Raw genomic sequence first — 19,153 nt, 5'->3', positions numbered from 1 at the left:
TTTAAAAAGTAACCAGCTGCTATTTTCATTTGGAGCCTGTGTCAGTGTTGAATGTGGTCATTGGTTATTCATTATTATAGCCACTCCCACCAACCTTTTGATTGATGGCTGAGTGGACAACACAACATGCTGTAGGCATAGAAGACAGAAACTAAATACTGTTATCTCATTGCCTGCAAATCCTTTATGAGGAATTATCATTTGGATAAACCAAATGACAGAGACACAGGTAAATGCTCAATGGAATCGTGAATGAATGCCATGAACTGTATTCATTCTCCTAACTTCACTAATTTCATACTCCAGACTTTTCTAGATGCACAGGAAATGACTAAGCAAAAATTCCCCACACTAAATACAGATTTATTTTAGAGTATGTGTCCGCCGAAATGACACTTCTGAAACATTAACATTAAAAAAATAGTTTATGAGATTTAGGACTCAGAACACAGACATTTGGTCATTTTTGTTACATATTTTACAGGAAAGAGAATATCACAGTACGCTTCAGTAGTGCTCCCAAAATGTGGTTTTCCAGTCTGAGACTGCTCAGTTGCAAAACAAATATAACATTTTCGCTACCCAACATATCAACTCGAAAACTCTATAGATATGTATACAATCTCATACAATCTTATATACACATACGTGAGAAAATATGCCATCTGGGGCACAATTGCAGGAGAGAATAGATTTATAAAAAGGTACAGTTCATAATAATGATATCTGTGCAATAGGAAACGAAACCGTTACATTTGCTGAACAAACCCGCAAGGCAACTCAGAAGACAACAATGGTTTCATGTCCTAGAACATCGGATGTGCCACTGCACTCCTCTCTGTACTCCCCTCACCCCCTTCTGTCCATGAACACTGTTCATGTTGACCAGCACAGAATAAATAGTGCCAGGGAATGGAATGCGATCCTCTCTCTCTCTCTCTCTCGGTCTGTCCTCCAGGTCCACATGACATCCATAGAATTGGAATGATCATTCATTATAATTCCATGGGGACAGCAGTCACAGGCACACTCAGGCGTGGGTACGACTTGTCTCATTGAACCATCTCAAAGTAATGTAGTATAGCCATGATGTGCTGAGGCATGAACACGTACGTAACCCGTGTTCACCGCCATCCCTGCTACAGATATCAGGATGGAGTCTGAGAAACAAGGAAAGGAAACTGACCAATACTTATAACTATTATAGGCTAATCCTATGGAATGAATAGGACAAGCAGGCTACAGTTTAGCACATTCAAATAGAAGGTAAATGTTATTAAACATTATACCATCTATTCACGAAGCAGTCTGCCTCCCGAGGGGATTTTGCCCATGCTCCGACGCTGGCCAAATGCTTTGTCCAAATACCCAAATACACCTCGGACGTGATACAGTTTTATAAACATTTGGAACGTCCTTCAGTCATTTTTGAAATTTTCCTGTTGAAAAGTGACATCCCAAGTAGCCTATAAATACAGTAAATTACTCGCACTAAAAGGTAAACGAATATGTTTGAGCAATATGTTTTTGGGGATTTTTTGGCCCATAGATATTGCTGTAATTTTTTTGTCATTCAAATATCACATGAATACACATTAGATGAAAATTTGCTTTAAAACTGCAAAACTTTCTTTGCAGCCCATGGCAAAATGTTTAGAATTGCAGGAAATAAGCTTTAAGCCTGCTAAATTCTCTCCACCAATAAGAGGGGTGTGAACAATTTGTCATGAACAGTGCTTGTGCCCATAGAAGCAGATGTTGCTCGCAGGGCGGTGGGGGTTTCTGCTGCTCCAAATGAAATCAATAGTTGGTTATTTTGTTCATTAAACAGACAGGACACACTCCATCAACACCACAGGAGGTTGGTGGCCCCTTAATTGGGGAGGATGGGCTCATGGTAATATCTGGAGTAGAAATAGTGGAATGGTATCAAATACATCAAACACCTGGTGCATGTGCAGACCAGCTGGCTGGTGTGTTTACGGACATATTCAATCTCTCCCTATCCCAGTCTGCCATCCCCACTTGCTTCAAGATGTCCAGGATTGTTCCTGTACCCAAAAAAGCTAAGATAACTGAACTAAATGACTATCGCCCAGTAGCACTCACGTCTGTCATCATGAAGTGCATTGAGAGGCTAGTTAAGGATCATATCACCTCTACCTTACCTCAAATCAAATCAAATTTATTTATATAGCTCTTCGTACATCAGCTGATATCTCAAAGTGCTGTACAGAAACCCAGCCTAAAACCCCAAACAGCAAGCAATGCAGGTGTAGAAGCACGGTGGCTAGGAAAAACTCCCTAGAAAGGCCCAAACCTAGGAAGAAACCTAGAGAGGAACCAGGCTATGTGGGGTGGCCAGTCCTCTTCTGGCTGTGCCGGGTGGAGATTATAACAGAACGTGGCCAAGATGTTCAAATGTTCATAAATGACCAGCATGGTCGAATAATAATAAGGCAGAACAGTTGAAACTGGAGCAGCAGCACGGTCAGGTGGACTGGGGACAGCAAGGAGTCATCATGTCAGGTAGTCCTGGAGCATGGTCCTAGGGCTCAGGTCCTCCGAGAGAGAGAAAGAAAGAGAGAATTAGAGAGAGCATATGTGGGGTGGCCAGTCCTCTTCTGGCTGTGCCGGGTGGAGATTATAACAGAACATGGCCAAGATGTTCAAATATGACCAGCATGGTCGAATAATAATAAGGCAGAACAGTTGAAACTGGAGCAGCAGCACGGCCAGGTGGACTGGGGACAGCAAGGAGTCATCATGTCAGGTAGTCCTGGGGCATGGTCCTAGGGCTCAGGTCCTCCGAGAGAGGACACCCTAGACCCATTTCAATTTGCTTTCCGTCTCAATTTTCAATTTGCTTTCCACAGACAATGCAATCACCATCGCACTGCCCTATCCCATCTGGACAAGAGAAATATCTATGTAAGAATGCTGTTCATTGACTATAGCTCAGCATTCAACACCATATTACCCTCCAAGCTCATCATTAAGCTTGAGGCCCTGGGTCTGAACCCCACCCTGGGTCTGAACCCCACCCTGGGTCTGAACCCCGCCCTGGGTCTGATCCCCGCCCTGGGTCTGAACCCCGCCCTGTGCAACTGGGTTCTGGACCTCCTGACGGACCGCCTCTAAGTGGTGAAGATAGGAAACAACACCTCCACTTCGTTGATCCTCAACACTGGGGCCCCACAAGGATGTGTGCTCAGCCCCTTCCTGTACTCCCTGTTCACCTGTGACTGCATGGTCATGCACGCCTCCAACTCAATCATCAAGTTTGCAGACGACACAACAGTAGTAGGCCTGATTACCAACAATGAAGAGACAGCCTACAGGGAGGAAGTTAAGGCCCTGGGAGTGTGGTGCCTGGAAAATAACCTCTCACTCATCATCAACAAAACAAAGGATCTGATCGTGGACTTCAGGAAACAGCAGAGGGAGCACCCCTCTATCCATTTCGACGGGACCGCAATGGAGAAGGTGAAAAACCTTAAGTTCCTCGGCGTACACATCCCTGACAAACTGAAATGGTCTACCCACACAGACAGTGTGGTGAAGAAGGCAAAACAGCGCCTCTTCAACATCAGAAGACTGAAGAAATTTGGCTTGGCACCTAAAACACTCACAAACTTTTACAGATGCACAATTGAGAGCATCCTGTTGGGCTGTATCACCGCCTGTAACAGCAACTGCACCAACCTCAACCACAGGGCTCTCCAGAGGGTGGTGCGTTCTGCCAAACACATCACCGGGCAAACTACCTGCCCTCCAGGACACCTACAGCACCTGATGTCACAGGAAGGCCAAAAAGATCATCAAGGACAACAACCACCCAAGCCACTGCCTGTTCTCCCCCCTATCATCCAGAAGGCAAATTCAGTACAGGTGCATCAAATATGGGACCGAGATCCTTCTTTCTGGGATCTTTCTGGGGGTTTATCCCTAAGGCCCGGGTTCGAGATGCGACAAGACGTTGACATTTCTGGGTATGATAATAATACAAATCTGTCAATCAACCAAAGGTATTTCTTAAAACCCATTTTTGCATCAGCAGTTGTCACAAAGTGTTTTACAGATACCCAGTCTAAAAACCTAAGAACAATCAATGCATTTGCCGAAGCACAGCATCTAGGAAACACTCCATAAATGCCATGAAACTAGGATTAAAATGAGAGAGGAACCATATTCCGAGGGCTGTGCAGAGTGCACATTTAAGAGTGCACGTGCCCCTTATTGTTATTCAAGATGTTCCGACCAGCAGGGTGGCTATAGAGTGGGCAAAAGTTCAACACTCAGGGGTCAATGTCATGTCATTGGTTCAGAGAGAGAGAGAGAGAGAGAGAGAGAGAGAGAGAGAGAGAGAGAGAGAGAGAGAGAGAATCTATTACATAAAGTTATGTAACACATTACAGTGGGAAGGTAAATAATGTGAACCCTTTACAATTACCTGGATTTCTGCATAAAATTTGATCTGATCTTCATCTAAGTCACAACAATAGACAAATACAGTCTGCTTAAACTAATAATACACAAACATTTATACGTTTTCATCTCTCTGTCATCTCTTTATTGATCACACTGTGTAAACATTCACAGTGCAGGTCGGGAAAAGTATGTGAACCCTTGAATTTAATAACAGGTTGACCCTCCTTTGGCAGCAATAACCTCAAACAAACGTTTTCTGTAGTTGCAGATCAGACTGGCACGACGGTCAGGAGGAATTTTGGACCATTGGGATGTCTGGTGTGAACTGCTCTCGAGGTCATGCCACAGCATCTCAATCGGGTTGAGGTCAGGACTGACTGGGCCACTCCAGAAGGAGTATTTTCTTCTGTTCAAGCCATTCTCTTGATTTACATCAAAATAATGGGTTGTTTTCCTGATGCATCACCTAACTTCTGTTGAGCTTCAATTGGTGGACAGATACATTATCCTGCAAAATGTCTTGATAAACTTGGGAATTCATTTTTGCGTCGATGATAGCAAGCTGTCCAGGCCCTGAGGCAGCAAAGCCGCCCCAAACCATGACGCTACCTCCACATAGTGTTGGTGTGTTGTGTCTTTTTTTCTCCACATAGTGTTGTGTGTTCCTTCCAAACAACACAACTTTAGTTTCATCTGTCACAGAATATTTTTCCAGTAGCGCTGTGGAACATCCACATGCTCTTTTGCAAACTTCAGACTTGCAGCAATGTTGGACAGCAGTGGCTTCTTCCATGGTGTCCTCCCATGAACACCAATTTTGTGTAGTGTTTTACATATAGTAGACTCGTCAACAAAGATGTTAGCATCTTCAAGAGATTTCTGTACGTCTGTAGCTGACACTCTAGGATTCTTCTTAACCTCATTGAGCATTCTGCGCTGTGCTCTTGCAGTCATCTTTGCAGGACGACCACTCCTAGGGAAAGTAGCAACAGTGCTAAACTTTCTCAATTTACGGTGCCTTCCAAAAGTATTCATCCCCCTTGGCGTTTTTCCTATTTAGTTGCATTGCAACCTGTAATTTAAATAGATTTTTATTTGGATTTCATGTAATGGACATACACAAAATAGTCCAAATTGATGAAGTGAAATGAAAAAATAAAATAATAATAATACTTGGTGAAAAGTGGTGCGTGCATATGTATTCAACTCCGTTGCTATGAAGCCCCTAAATAAGATCCGGTGCAACCAATTATCATCAGAAGTCACATAATTAGTTAAATAAAGTCCACCTGTGTGCAATCTAAGTGTCACATGTTCTGTCACATGATCTCAGTATATATATATACACACCTGTTCTGTAAGGCCCCAGAGTCTGGAACACGACTAAGCAAGCGGCACCATGATGACCAAGGAGCTCTCCAAACAGGTCAGGGCCAAAATTGTGGAGAAGTACAGATAAGGGTTGGGTTATAAAAAAATATCTGAAACTTTGAACATCTCACGGAGTACCATTAAATCCATTATTAAAAAATGGAAGAAGTGGCCTCCCGGGTGGTGCAGTGGTCTAAGGCCACTCCACAGGGCTGGGCTTTACGGCCAGAAAAAAAGCAATTGCTTAAAGAAACGAATAAGCAAACATGTTTGGTGTTCGCCAAAAGGCATGTGGGAGACTACCCAAACATATGGAAGAAGGTACTCTGGTCAGATGAGACTAAAAGGAAAATCTGATCCATTTTTTGGGGCACATGTTGACAAGGTGTTGGGGAATCACTGGAGGGGAATATTGACCAGCTGAGCATCTCAGTGTACAGCTCAATAAACACAATAGGCGTTTTGTTATATTTCAGTCTTCTGTGATGTATTTAAAGTGTCATATTGGGATGCAAACTCAAAAATGAATACATTTAAACTATATCTGACATGTTAATGGTGTCTTCTTTTTTAAGTCCAATCCATGTGTGGTGTATACAGTTGAAGTCAGAAGTTTACATACACTTAGGTTGGAGTCATTAAAACTCGTTTTTCAACCACTCCACAAATGTGTTGTTAACAAACTATAGTTTTGGAAAGTCGGTTAGGACATCTACTTTGTGTATGACACAAGTAATTTTTCCAACAATTGTTTACAGACAGATTATTTCACTGTATCACAATTCCAGTGGGGCAAAAGTTTACATACACTAAGTTGACTGTGCCTTTTTAACAGCTTGGAAAATTCCAGAAAATTATGTCATGGCTTTAGAAGCTTCTGATAGGCTAATTGACATAATTTATGTCAATTGGAAGTGTACCTGTGTATGTATTTCAAGGCCTACCTTCAAACTCATTGCCTCTTTGCTTGACATCATGGGAAAATCAAAAGAAATCAGCCTAAACCTCAGAAAAAAATTGTAGACCTCCACAAGTCTGGTTCATCCTTGGGAGCAATTTCCAAAGGCCTGCAGGTACCACGCTCATCTATACAAACAATAGTACTCAAGTATTAACACCATGGGACCACACAGCCATCATACCGCTCAGGAAGGAGATGCCTTCTGTCTCCTAGAGATGAACGTACTTTGGTGCAAAAAGTGCAAATCAATCCCAGAACAACAGCAGACGACCTTGTGAAGATGCTGGAGGAAACAGGTACAAAAGTATCTATATCCACAGTAAAACGAGTCCTATATCGACATTACATGAAAGGCCATTCAGCAAGGAAGAAGCCACTGCTCCAAAACCACCATAAAAAGGCCAGACTACGGTTTGCAACTGCACATGGGGACAAAGATTATACTATTTGGAGAAATGTCCTCTGGTCTGAGGAAACAAAAATAGAACTGTTTGGCCATAATGACCATTGTTATGTTTGGAGGAAAAAGGCGGAGGCTTGCATGCTGAAGACTACCAAGAAACACTCTGCATGCCCCTGATTAAGCCCAATGCTTTAAAAGGTTATTAAGGGAGCAAAATGATCTGTTTAAGAAGTCGAGTAAAGGGCCCATCTTAAAGAGTATAATGACCTTTTCAAAGAGAAGGGAGCTAGACGTCTGGAGTTATTATTTTTTTGATTGACTGAGACATCCACTGGCATCCCCCCGGACATCCACTGGCATCCCCCCGGACATCCACTGGCATGCCCCCGGACATCCACTGGCATCCCCCCGGACATCCACTGGCATCCCCCCGGACATCCACTGGCATGCCCCCGGACATCCACTGGCATCCCCCCGGACATCCACGGGCATCCCCCCGGACATCCACTGGCATCCCCCCGGACATCCACTGGCATGCCCCCGGACATCCACTGGCATCCCCCCGGACATCCACTGGCATCCCCCCGGACATCCACTGGCATCCCCCCGGACATCCACTGGCATGCCCCCGGACATCCACTGGCATCCCCCCGGACATCCACGGGCATCCCCCCGGACATCCACTGGCATCCCCCCGGACATCCACTGGCATGCCCCCGGACATCCACTGGCATCCCCCCGGACATCCACTGGCATCCCCCCGGACATCCACTGGCATCCCCCCGGACATCCACTGGCATGCCCCCGGACATCCACGGGCATCCCCCCGGACATCCACTGGCATCCCCCCGGACATCCACTGGCATCCCCCCGGACATCCACTGGCATGCCCCCGGACATCCACTGGCATCCCCCCGGACATCCACTGGCATCCCCCCGGACATCCACTGGCATCCCCCCGGACATCCACTGGCATCCCCCCGGACATCCACTGGCATGCCCCCGGACATCCACGGGCATCCCCCCGGACATCCACTGGCATCCCCCCGGACATCCACTGGCATCCCCCCGGACATCCACTGGCATGCCCCCGGACATCCACGGGCATCCCCCCGGACATCCACTGGCATCCCCCCGGACATCCACTGGCATGCCCCCGGACATGCCTGGATGCCCCCGGACGCCCCTCTGGGAACTATTTTTAAAAGGGTAAAGGTGATACAGTTGTAAAGCAGTTGTTTCAAAGACACCTGGGGATACACTTGTGTACAAGGGACCCCCTAGATTAGCAACCTATTGACCATTAAATCTGGATAAACGAGGTGCATGAAAGTCTTTCCACACCCAAACACGCACACATCCCAATAACCCAATGGCTCTTGTGTAGAGAAAGAGAGAGAGAGAAGCAGATCGGGGAGACAGACAGAGACAGAGATTTCATTAAAGGTAAGTTACATTTTCTTTAAAACTACAGATACCCTGGTTTGAATCCAGGCTGTATCACAACTGGCCGTGATTTGAGTTCCATAGGGCGGTTCACTATTGGCCCCGCATCATCTGGGTTTGGCCGGTGTAGGCCGACATTGTAAATAAGAATTTGTTCTTAACTGACTTGCCTAGTTAAATAAAGGTTAAATGTACTTAAAAAAATGTAAACCCATAGCTTGTAACCTGACACCACGCCTGCAACCAAGCCCCACACACTAACATGCAAGAGGAAAGATGGAGAGAGAGATTTATGTCATTGAAATGTAAATGCAATTTTCCTTCAAACCTTTTCATTTTCTTCTAAAACTTTAGTACAGACATTTAAACATACATATTACAATGATTAAAGTTTATTAAAAGTTACTATGCAATATTTAACTATATCACAGTTTTTTATCTAAACCTTTATATAAATCATATATTATTATTACACAATACTACACTTTAATACCCTATAAATGTTTGTATAATCATTTTTTGTAGGAACGACTGTTCTTTTTCTAAATGTATTTTTCTTCGAAAATAATGCCTTGAGCTCGGCCCTCGTCTACTTGTAACTGTCACGAATATTACCGAAGGTGGCTCCCCTTCTTGTTTGGGTGGTGCTCGGCGGTCGTCGTCGCCGGTCTACTAGCTGCCACTGATCCTTTGTTCCGTGTTCGTTTGGTTTTGTCTAATTGTTTTGACCTGTTCATTGTTTGGTTGTTAGGGTGGTGTTATTTAAGTTCGTTTAGCCCGCTTCTGTTTGTGCGGGCTTGTTCTTCTGTATTTGTGAGAGGTGTTAGTGTTTTGTTGGGTTTTCTCGCTGGGTATAACTATTTTGTTCTTTTTGATTTTGGACATTAAAGCGTGTTTTTTTCCCACATCCTTTGCTCTCTGCGCCTGACTCCACACCCATTCACACATTGAGCGTTACAGTAACACCCACAGCTTGACATCACCCCATGCAACCAGGCCCCACACACACCCACCCAACGGGAAAGACTAATTCATTGAAGGTAAATAACATTTTCTTCAAAACCTTTAGTACAGACATTTAAACATCCATATTACAATGATTAAAGTTTACTATGCAATATCAAATAATAAACTATGACACTAATGTGTATTACTAAACCTTTATATAGACCATACATGTTATTATTACACATGACATGTTAATTTTGTTGGGGGAAAAAAAATGGCTTTTAAAGTATAATGAGCATTTTCCTCCTTTTCGGGGGCCGATCGTAACCTGACACCAACCCCATCAGTCTCCAAATCCCTGTCTTCAAGCGGTGAGGACATCAGACATCGTCTCTTCCATGCAGGCTCTCCATGGTCTCCTAGGCTTCGTATGTTCTATTGTTGATGATAGCTCAACCTTCTTGCCTTTAAACTCAAGTTTTGTCTTGATGACAGAAGGGACCATCTTCGTAAATGTTCACGATGGTGGAAAAATTGTTGCACTCGTTTAATCATATCAAACACTTTAAACCAATCTTGCCACCTGGAGCTAAAGACAGGCACAGAGTAGTGCAAGCATTTGAAAATACATACGAACTAACAGATTTGGTGGCATATGCGCTATTGAATTCAGAACAACCTAAAACTGTCACTGGAGTCTGGACTATACGCTACTGAAGAGATTCATATTGCCTTCACTCATATCAATCACACCATTAAAACAATCAGGTGCATCACAAAGAATGTCATCAATAGTTTTGTTATTGCGGCCCAGACATGAAGGACACAATACACCTGTTTTCTGTGGTTTATCTCTCTTCAGGCTTCTTCTCTGTCATAGTGTTCACAGGACAAGTCTAAGACTTACTTATAACTCAGGCAGACCTACCGGGAAATGACTTTTTCCTGTTCATTCTACAAGGGGTCACAAGATCACTCACTACAGAGCAGTGCCGTAAATTCACTACAACAATTCCCAACTGTTTCAAATGTTCAAACACATTTTCTTTAAGTTCAACAAGGTCACTACACATCAATCACCAAGTCATTACTTTTTCTTTCAAACATGTGCTTTACTTCAAAGAAACAGCTGCACTATCAAGTTACATAAGCACACACTAAATGTCGAGAACATCCGGACAGGATGTAATAAACAGCCCAAACACAGGACACAGGAACAACTCACTCACTTTTTGACAGCAACCATCTACTATAGTCTCTCTGGCACCTGTTAGCTAGTTAACATTAGCCTTTTACATCTAGCTACATATTGAACTTCCACCCTCTCAGGCCAGGTGCACAACAATGTATGAATGAATGGTTGGATCAGAATAGCCGTTTATAATCATTGGCCAGTACGCATGATTAAGTGAAACCACAATTCTAAATCCTTATCTCCATCCATGGCTAATTTACCTAGCTGGCTAGCTAGCCACCGGAGGACAACACAACAAGAGTTTGTCAATGACATATCCTCTCAAGGGGATTTGATAGGAGTGACGCCAAAATCCAAGGTGGCTTCCCTTTTTTTGGTGCGCCAGGACCATTCAGTTGAGCTCGCTCAGTTCACCTCAATGCTGGTTGGCAAATTTGTTATACTTTTTTTTTTTTTTAATCAAGGGAGGCCAGATGCTCACTGGCAACAATGTCAGACAGCATCAGATAGATGGCCTACAGATACAGAGGGGCGCTGTTTCGCACGCGCTGATGTTTTCTCCTGTGAGATACATTCAGCCTCGGGAATTAAAGGAAAATTATGAAACACATGAAAGATTAAACTATTTATGTTTTGAATTTTTATTGGTACATTTTTGGAGGGAGCCTGGCTTCCCTTGGCATCCATGAATACACACCACTGCTAAAAAAAAATAAAAAAAAGACAACACTGCTTATCAGGCCTATGAAAGGGATAAAATCATTCTTCAGTCATAATTGTTCAGTGTTGTGATCAACAGTAGCCTATTTTGATAGTCATATCTTCCTCACCTCTTTTTGAGCAGTTTCCAACTTACTTGAGTAGCCTAACATATCAAATCAGTCTACACCAATGACTGCAGGCTACATGAGGTCTACACATGCACTTTTTATGCCAGATAAAGCTGATTAAAATAATATTTGAAATCCATGAGATCGGAGTTCTACAATTCTCAATAGTTGCGCATGCACACGTTTAGGCCTGCAGGTGCGACAGATGCCGCATTCAAAACAACTGGGAACTCTGAAAAAACGAGCCACGACTGAAGAAAAAAAAACGTTTGGAAAGGTCATCCAACTTGGAAACTCTGGCATCTTTCTAGAGCTCCCCTTTACAACCTGATCACTGATGTCGGGATTTGACCAAGTGGAAAACCCTGGCCTCATCTTTCTACGAGTTTTTATGTCAGATATTACCGAGTTGTCTTGAATGCACCAACAGTAGGCTACACTGTGACCACCTAAGCTAGTAGCTATAGCCTACTGTTATCGTTTCATAGTCTACTGTTCAGCAATAAAATGTTAACCAACAAATAGGCTACTTGCTAACAATTCGAAATTACAAGGCAAGGGGTAGTAGTTAGTTATCTATCCGGCTAAAATATCTAGTAGCCTAGTTATTTTCAAACTATTCTGGAACCAAAAAGGATACTGAAGATGGTTCTCACCCAAGGCTTCAACATGTATAAAGCCGTTACGAGAATATACTGGTAACACAACCAGGATATTTTCTTCCAGATAACTTCAAAACGCCATAACTTGAAGTTGTATTTATTCTGTATTTTTTGTGATTGCCGATTATTTCTTGGTAGATAAAAGCAATCACTTTTGCATGTGAAATCACAGAATCGACTCTATCCTCAACATGCCAATTACGTCCCTTTTGTTTTGAGCCAAATATCCGTGGGCTTCGAACAGGGCACCTAGCTCACATCCAGGAGGCAGCCTGGTTCCAAAACGAATGCAATCAACCGTCAACCGGTGCAGATTAATCCCCCCAGTGATGTTTAACGGCTTTCTTTCTCAACCTATCTCAAATCACATGAAAAAGCGACGCGCAAAGGGCGGTTTCCACTTCCTGTCCCGACTCTAATCAGATTTACAAACGGTTATTGCGATCCGGAATCCTTGGGACGTCCATACCCTAACCAAAGACAGTACAGTGTGAAGATATACAAATCTTTGGTTGTACCTATAAAAAAAAACAGAATAAATACCATAGGGGTAAACTTAATAAAATGTTGGAGGCCAATGCTTGTACATCAAATCTTTACATGATCTTTACACCCCTGTCTAATACCATAAAATGATGTACATTCAGACACCAAAAGTCTTATCAGGGATATCGCAACAGTGTATCTTCAGCAGTGGCTGGCGAGGATGTTAAAAAAGTGGTAGACCTCGTCCTTATCGAGCACTGCCACCTCAGTGGAGCACTCCGTACACTGAACAGGATGGTAGATCTCCTCTCCGCCCATCCCCAACACTGCTCCTGAATCTGTGGCTTCCATTGTGGTTGACGCTGTTGGCTCTGGTTGACGCCCTTTCCTCCTCTTTCTGCTCCTCAGATTTTTCTCATTGAGCGTTTTGTACCGTAAAATCTCCTCTTTGTTTACTGTACAATTCATGACAAACATGGCTCTGTATTGGGTCCTGTATTTGTCATGCCTGTAGACAAAAACAAACAAGAGGTCAATTGAGACAAATCCTTTCCAGAATTGCTCAACCTTCACAATTGTAGTGGGTGTAATGTTTGGCTGTGTAAAATGCTGTGACTTCAGTTCAAGATGATATTCACAGCCAAATGAACTCTTTATTTCCTACCTTTGACAGTCGAGGCACAGCGTGGTCATGCATGCTGGGCAGTTAAGGACAGCATCGCTGCTTGGAAGCCCCTGGGACTGCCCTCTTCTGTTTCGTGAAGATTGCAATCTTCTCTTTTCGTTGTACCTGATCAAATAGGCAATAGGGGAATATAATTGACACACCGTGCATTCAGTATTCAGACCCCTTGACTTTTTCCACATTTTGTTAGGTTAGATATTCTAAAATGATTTAAACTGTTTTTTTCCCCACCAATCTACACACAATACCCCATAATGACAAAGCAAAAACAGTGTTGTATACATTTTTGCAAATGTATAAAAAAATTAAATGAAATGCACATTTACATAAGTATTTAGACCCTTTACGCAGTACTTTGTTGAAGCACCTTTGGCAGCGATTATAGCTTTGAGTCTTCTTGGATAGTGTATTTCGGAAGTTTCTCCCATTCTTCTCTGAAGATCCTCCCAAGCTCTGTCCCAAGCTCTGTCAGGTTGGATGGGGAGCATTTCTACACAGCTATTTTCAGGTCCCTCCAGGGATGTTCGATGAGGTTCAAGTCCAGGCTCTGGCTGGGCCACTCAAGGACATTCAGAGACTTGTCCCGAAGCCCCTCCTGCGTTGTTTTGGCTGTGTGGCTAGGGTCGTTGTCCTGTTGGAAGGTGAACCGTTGCCTCAGTCGGAGGTCCTGAGCACTCTGGAGCAGGTTTTCATCAGGATCTCTCTGTACTTTGCTCCGTTCATCTTTGCCTCGATCCTGACTAGTCTCCCAGTCCCTGCCGCTGAAAAACATCCCCACAGCATGCTGCCACCCCCATGCTTCACCGTAGGGATGGTGCCAGGTTTCCTCCAGACGTGACGCTTGGCATTCAGGCCAAAGAGTTCAATCTTGGTTTCATCAGACAAGAGAATATTGTTTCTCATGGTCTGAGAGTCTTTAGGTGCCTTTTGGCAAACTCCAAGAGGGCTGTCATGTGCCTTTTACTGAGGAGTGACTTCCGTCTGACCACTCTACCATAAAGGCTTGATTGGTGGAGTGCTGCAGAGATGGTTGTCCTTCTGGAAGGTTCTCCCATCTCAACAGAGGAACTCTAGAGCTCTGTTTGAGTTTATTTTTACAGGGACAGTGCACATTAATCAACGTTTGAGTAAAAGTGCCGGTTTTAGCCAGCCGGCTCATTTTCAACCGCAGTCCTTGGGCAGGTTATTAAAAACAATTACAATACAGACAATAAATGAGCAGTGAGCACACACAGAGCAACATAGGACAAGCAAGACATAGCATACAGACAGAGCAACATAGGACAAGCAAGACATAGCATACAGACAGAGCAACATAGGACAAGCAAGACATAGCATACAGACAGAGCAACATAGGACAAGCAAGACATAGCATACAGACAGAGCAACATTGGACAAGCAAGACATAGCATACAGACAGAGCAACATAGGACAAGCAAGACATAGCATACAGACAGAGCAACATAGGACAAACAAGACATAGCATACAGACAGAGCAACATAGGACAAGCAAGACATAGCATACAGACAGAGCAACATAGGACAAGCAAGACATAGCATACAGACAGAGCAACATAGGACAAGCAAGACATAGCATACAGACAGAGCAACATAGGACAAACAAGACAGCATACAGACAGAGCAACATAGGACAAGCAAGACATAGCATACAGACAGAGCAACATAGGACAAACAAGACATAGCATACAGACAGAGCAAAATAGGACAAGCAAGACATAGCATACAGACAGAGCAACATAGGACAAGCAAGACATAGCATACAGACAGAGCAACATAGGACAAGCAAGACATAGCATACAGACAGAGCAACATAGGACAAGCAAGACATAGCATACAGACAGAGCAACATAGGACAAGCAAGACATAGCATACAGACAGAGCAACATAGGACAAGCAAGACATAGCATACAGACAGAGCAACATAGGACAAGCAAGACATAGCATACAGATAGAACAAAAAGCAACAAGACAAAATCCATTAAAGCAACAAAGTGTTTCCACAACTCACAAGCTACAGACAACATGGAAAGCGGCAATGTCAGAGTGACCATCAGGTTCTTGCTCACCTCCCTGACCAAGGTCCTTCTCCCCCGATTGCTCAGTTTGCCCAGCTCTAGGAAGAGTTTTGATGGTTCCAAACTTCTTCCATTCAAGAACAATGGAGGACACTGTTCTTGGGGACCTTCAACGCTGCCAAAATGTTTTGGTACCCTTCCCCAGATCTGTGCCTCGACACAATCCTGTCTCGGAGCTCTACGGACAATTCCTTCGATTTCATGGCTTGGCTTTTGCTCTGACATGCACTGTCAACTGTGGGACCTTATATAAACATATGTGGGCCTTTCCAAATCATGTCCAATCAATAGAATTTTCCACAGGTGGACTCCAGTCAAGTTGTAGAAACATCAAGTAAGATCAATGGAAACAGTTCAATTTCGAGTCTCATAGCAAAGGGTCGGAATACTTATGTTAATAAGGTAATTCTATTTTTGGTTTGAATAAATCTGCTAAAATTTCTATGAACCTGTTTTCGTTTTTGTCATTATGGAGTATTGTCTGTAGATTTATTTATTCCATTTTAGAATAAGGCTGTAACGTAACAAAATTTAGAAAAACTCAAGGGTTCTGAATACCTCCTGAAGGCACTGTATGTGACTACAACCAACCCTACTCGTGGACTAAAAAGCACTATCAATGGAAATTCTCCACTGAGCATGCTTTATTTACTAATCTGGGTCCGAGAAACCGACCTTAAATATTTGGATATTCTTTCAAACTTCACCCTGTTATTACACACAAAAACACTTTTGTAACATTTTGTATGATGGATGCATTGCTTACCTCCTCCTCTTGGCGTCCACCCATGCCTGATCCCGGTCATCCTCATCCGGGTCGTACAGTAGTTCATCGTTTGTGGGGATGGATCGCTGTTTCCTGCGTCTCTGACCCGAGGAACTGCCTGCAGAAGAGGATCAAACAATCGTATCGCATCATCTGTACAACAATAGGACTCTGTCCTTTTAAGTCCAAGGTTAGGGCTTAATCTGTGCCCTCAGAGTCAATGTTTGGTTTACAGATTAATTCTAGCTACACACTTACTTGGAGCAGTTTCCTCCTCGTCGGAATCAGAGTCAAAATAAACATTGTCATAAAGCTCTGGCTGTGGTAACCCAGGTGTTGCAGCATTGTCATTGGTACCCAAAGCCTCTCCTGGGATGGACAAATGGACACTGTTATTAACGAGTACAGCAGTACAATATTATTATTATTAATTATTTATTTTTTGTGAGTTTTACCCCTTTTTCTCCCCAATTTCGTGGTATCCAATTGTTTAGTAGCTACTATCTTGTCTCATCGCTACAACTCCCATACGGGCTCGGGAGAGACGAAGGTTGAAAGTCATGCGTCCTCCGATACACAACCCAACCAAGCCGCACTGCTTCTTAACACATCCAATGTGTCGGAGGAAACACCGTGCACCTGGCGCACTGCGCCCGGCCCGCCACAGGAGTCGCTGGTGCGCGATGAGACAAGGATTTCCCTAGCGGCCAAACCCTCCCTAACCTGGACGACGCTAGGCCAATTGTACCTCCCGGTCGCGGCCGGTTACGACAGAGCCTGGGCGCGAACCCAGAGTCTCTGGTGGCGCCCTTAACCACTGCGCCACACGGGAGGCCCTAGCAGTACAATATTATTGATAGACAGGGGCGCAACTTTCACTGGGAACAGGGGGGACATGACCCCCCCACATTCTGAAATATAATTTTTGTCCCTCCCAGTTTTATCATTGCATTGTGATACAAAAACAGGCATTGGTGTGCTGTGCTTTAGGACCATGAGGGGGCCTCAGCGCGGTAGGGTAGGTTGTTTGGTGGTTTCAGCCGGTTTGATTTAGGAATGCATGGACACCACAGTGTGCGCGAACAGAGGCAGCTATTGTCTGTGTGTGTTGTGTTGTGCTTCCCCCCCCCCCCCCGAATTGTAAAAGCAAGCTGAGCAGAAACTGGCTACTCTTTATTTGACTGAATGAGCTGGAAAGGTAACTGCTCTTTGACTTAACAGAAAAATAGTTATTTATTCCCAGTGCTGAGCTAGTACTGTAACTGACACGTAACATTAGCTAATGTTCCATCTCGAATCGACTGACGTGTCTGAAGTGAATGAACTAACAGCCAGTTCAGCTCTAGCAATCTGTCAGGTAGCAGTATCTAACAGATGTTGTGTTTATGGAAATGTTCTGTAACCTTTGTTTCTTCCCGTTTCAACGGAAGTACATTAACTTGGCTCGTTTTTACCAGTTGATGTACCGTTATGGCTGCCAAAAGTTGGCTAATGTTAGATATTATTTCCACCCCAATCATAGTCAGCTTAGCAATGTAACGTTATAGATCTGTCATGGTGCACTGTCTGTATATAACACTATGCTCATGATATTTGTGCGTCTATAACTTTCTCACTCATCGTTATTCACGATTCATTCAGGATTATCCATAATCTTGGTGGCATCCACATTCATGTAGAAGTATTTAGAAACATATTCTATTCTTATGTACAATACAAGTGACCCCCAAAGGGTCATAGATTGTGTAGAAATGCAGGAAATTAGCTTTAGATGCCCCCAGACCAGTAATTGCAGCTGAAGTGTTCTCTCTATTCACAACAGAACAACAGTGTACATTGCTGCCGCTGCCAGCCAAAAAGACACAAAAAAACAATTGATGCTAGAAGAAAACTCCCACCTGCTGGTGCTGTAGGTGGCGCCCATTTGCACTCCATAGTCTTGATGGTGGTGCTGAGCTCTGCCTCCATCTCTTTCTCAAACTCATCCCCACTGGAGGACTCACTCTCCCCAGTCAAGTATTCTCGGATGAGCTTCCTCTTCTGATCCGGGGTCCCGTTCAAGAGCACATCCAGTTCATCCTCAGAGCTAGAAATACAGCAACAAATTAGGAGGGTCTTGATGTCATACAGTTTTCATATTGAACAGTCATTGGTCAGATCCTGTTTGAACAACACTCACAATTTTGCGCCCTAATAATAAAATACTTCTTTATAAAAGGACTGGGTTCAATTACATTTAAATCCAGTCAATTGTTGAAATGGAATTGACCCCAACCCTGCTTCACAGATCCAACCCCTACTTCACAGTGCCCAAGTAACGTTAATATTGAACGTTATGGGCCTTCAAGCGAATCAAGCTATAGAATATGGAAACAATACTGTACCCAAACATTTAACATTGAAATCGGTTTGCATGTTACTGTTCGGCTACTAACGTTAAGTAGATAGCATCACCAGCAACCATGCTTGCATTGGACGACCCGCTTGCGTTCTTAGTGTGCTAGCTAGCCAAACGCTACCTAACGTCAAACCATGCAACCACAATTACCTGTCCTCAGCTCTTTCTTCATCACTTGGCTCCTCTATCTCATATGAATCATACTCTACTTGTCTGTTCATTTTGTATTTTATGAATTCTAGCTAGCAAATGAAGTTACGAGAACGGTCGAAGTAAAGGTAAACAAAGGTGTAAACTTTATAAAGCTTCGTCGCCAGGACCTTGTAGCTTACTTCCTGATATTTCACATTACTTCCGATTTGCGCTTTTCAAAGTAAAAGTCCCAGGCGTTCAAAACTAGCAGGCAACTGTAGATTTTAGAAAAGGGAATTGCTCAAATACAGAACCTTGTGTAAGTATTCACCCCCTTCCATTT

The 19,153-nt window shown here is 43.6% G+C and overlaps 1 protein-coding gene and 1 pseudogene across 1 annotated transcript; both read right to left on the bottom strand.

Annotated features, from left to right (window-relative positions):
- Window positions 1-1,052: 1,052 nt before the first annotated feature.
- On the bottom strand, window positions 1,053-12,714 carry LOC149975192 (serine palmitoyltransferase small subunit A pseudogene; annotated as a pseudogene).
- Window positions 11,379-19,062, bottom strand: eapp (E2F-associated phosphoprotein). The gene is made up of 6 exons (XM_021573963.3): window positions 18,829-19,062; window positions 18,179-18,366; window positions 16,539-16,649; window positions 16,281-16,398; window positions 13,398-13,523; window positions 11,379-13,241 (listed from the first exon to the last, which is right to left on the bottom strand). Exons 1-6 carry the CDS (start codon window positions 18,897-18,899, stop codon window positions 12,935-12,937), a joined length of 921 nt encoding a protein of 306 aa, XP_021429638.1. The 5' UTR covers window positions 18,900-19,062; the 3' UTR covers window positions 11,379-12,934.
- Between the last annotated feature and the right edge of the window lie 91 nt (window positions 19,063-19,153).

Source organism: Oncorhynchus mykiss, chromosome 19 (genome assembly GCF_057628025.1).
Source record: "Oncorhynchus mykiss isolate SJ-2025 chromosome 19, ASM5762802v1, whole genome shotgun sequence".
NCBI classification, from domain to species: Eukaryota; Metazoa; Chordata; class Actinopteri; order Salmoniformes; family Salmonidae; genus Oncorhynchus; species Oncorhynchus mykiss.
Note: the sequence above shows the minus strand (reverse complement) of the source record. Positions and strands in the feature narration are given on the sequence as shown.

What these genes read in the sequence shown, in the direction of transcription:
- eapp (XM_021573963.3), bottom strand. Translation starts at nt 18,899, where the DNA reads ATGAACAGACAAGTAGAGTATGATTCATATGAGATAGAGGAGCCAAGT. An exon ending in GAAGAAAGAGCTGAGGACAG is followed by an intron (nt 18,367 to 18,828) that starts GTAATTGTGGTT and finishes CTGTATTTCTAG; the next exon opens with CTCTGAGGATGAACTGGATG. An exon ending in CGAGGAGGAAACTGCTCCAA is followed by an intron (nt 16,399 to 16,538) that starts GTAAGTGTGTAG and finishes CCTCTTCTGCAG; the next exon opens with GCAGTTCCTCGGGTCAGAGA.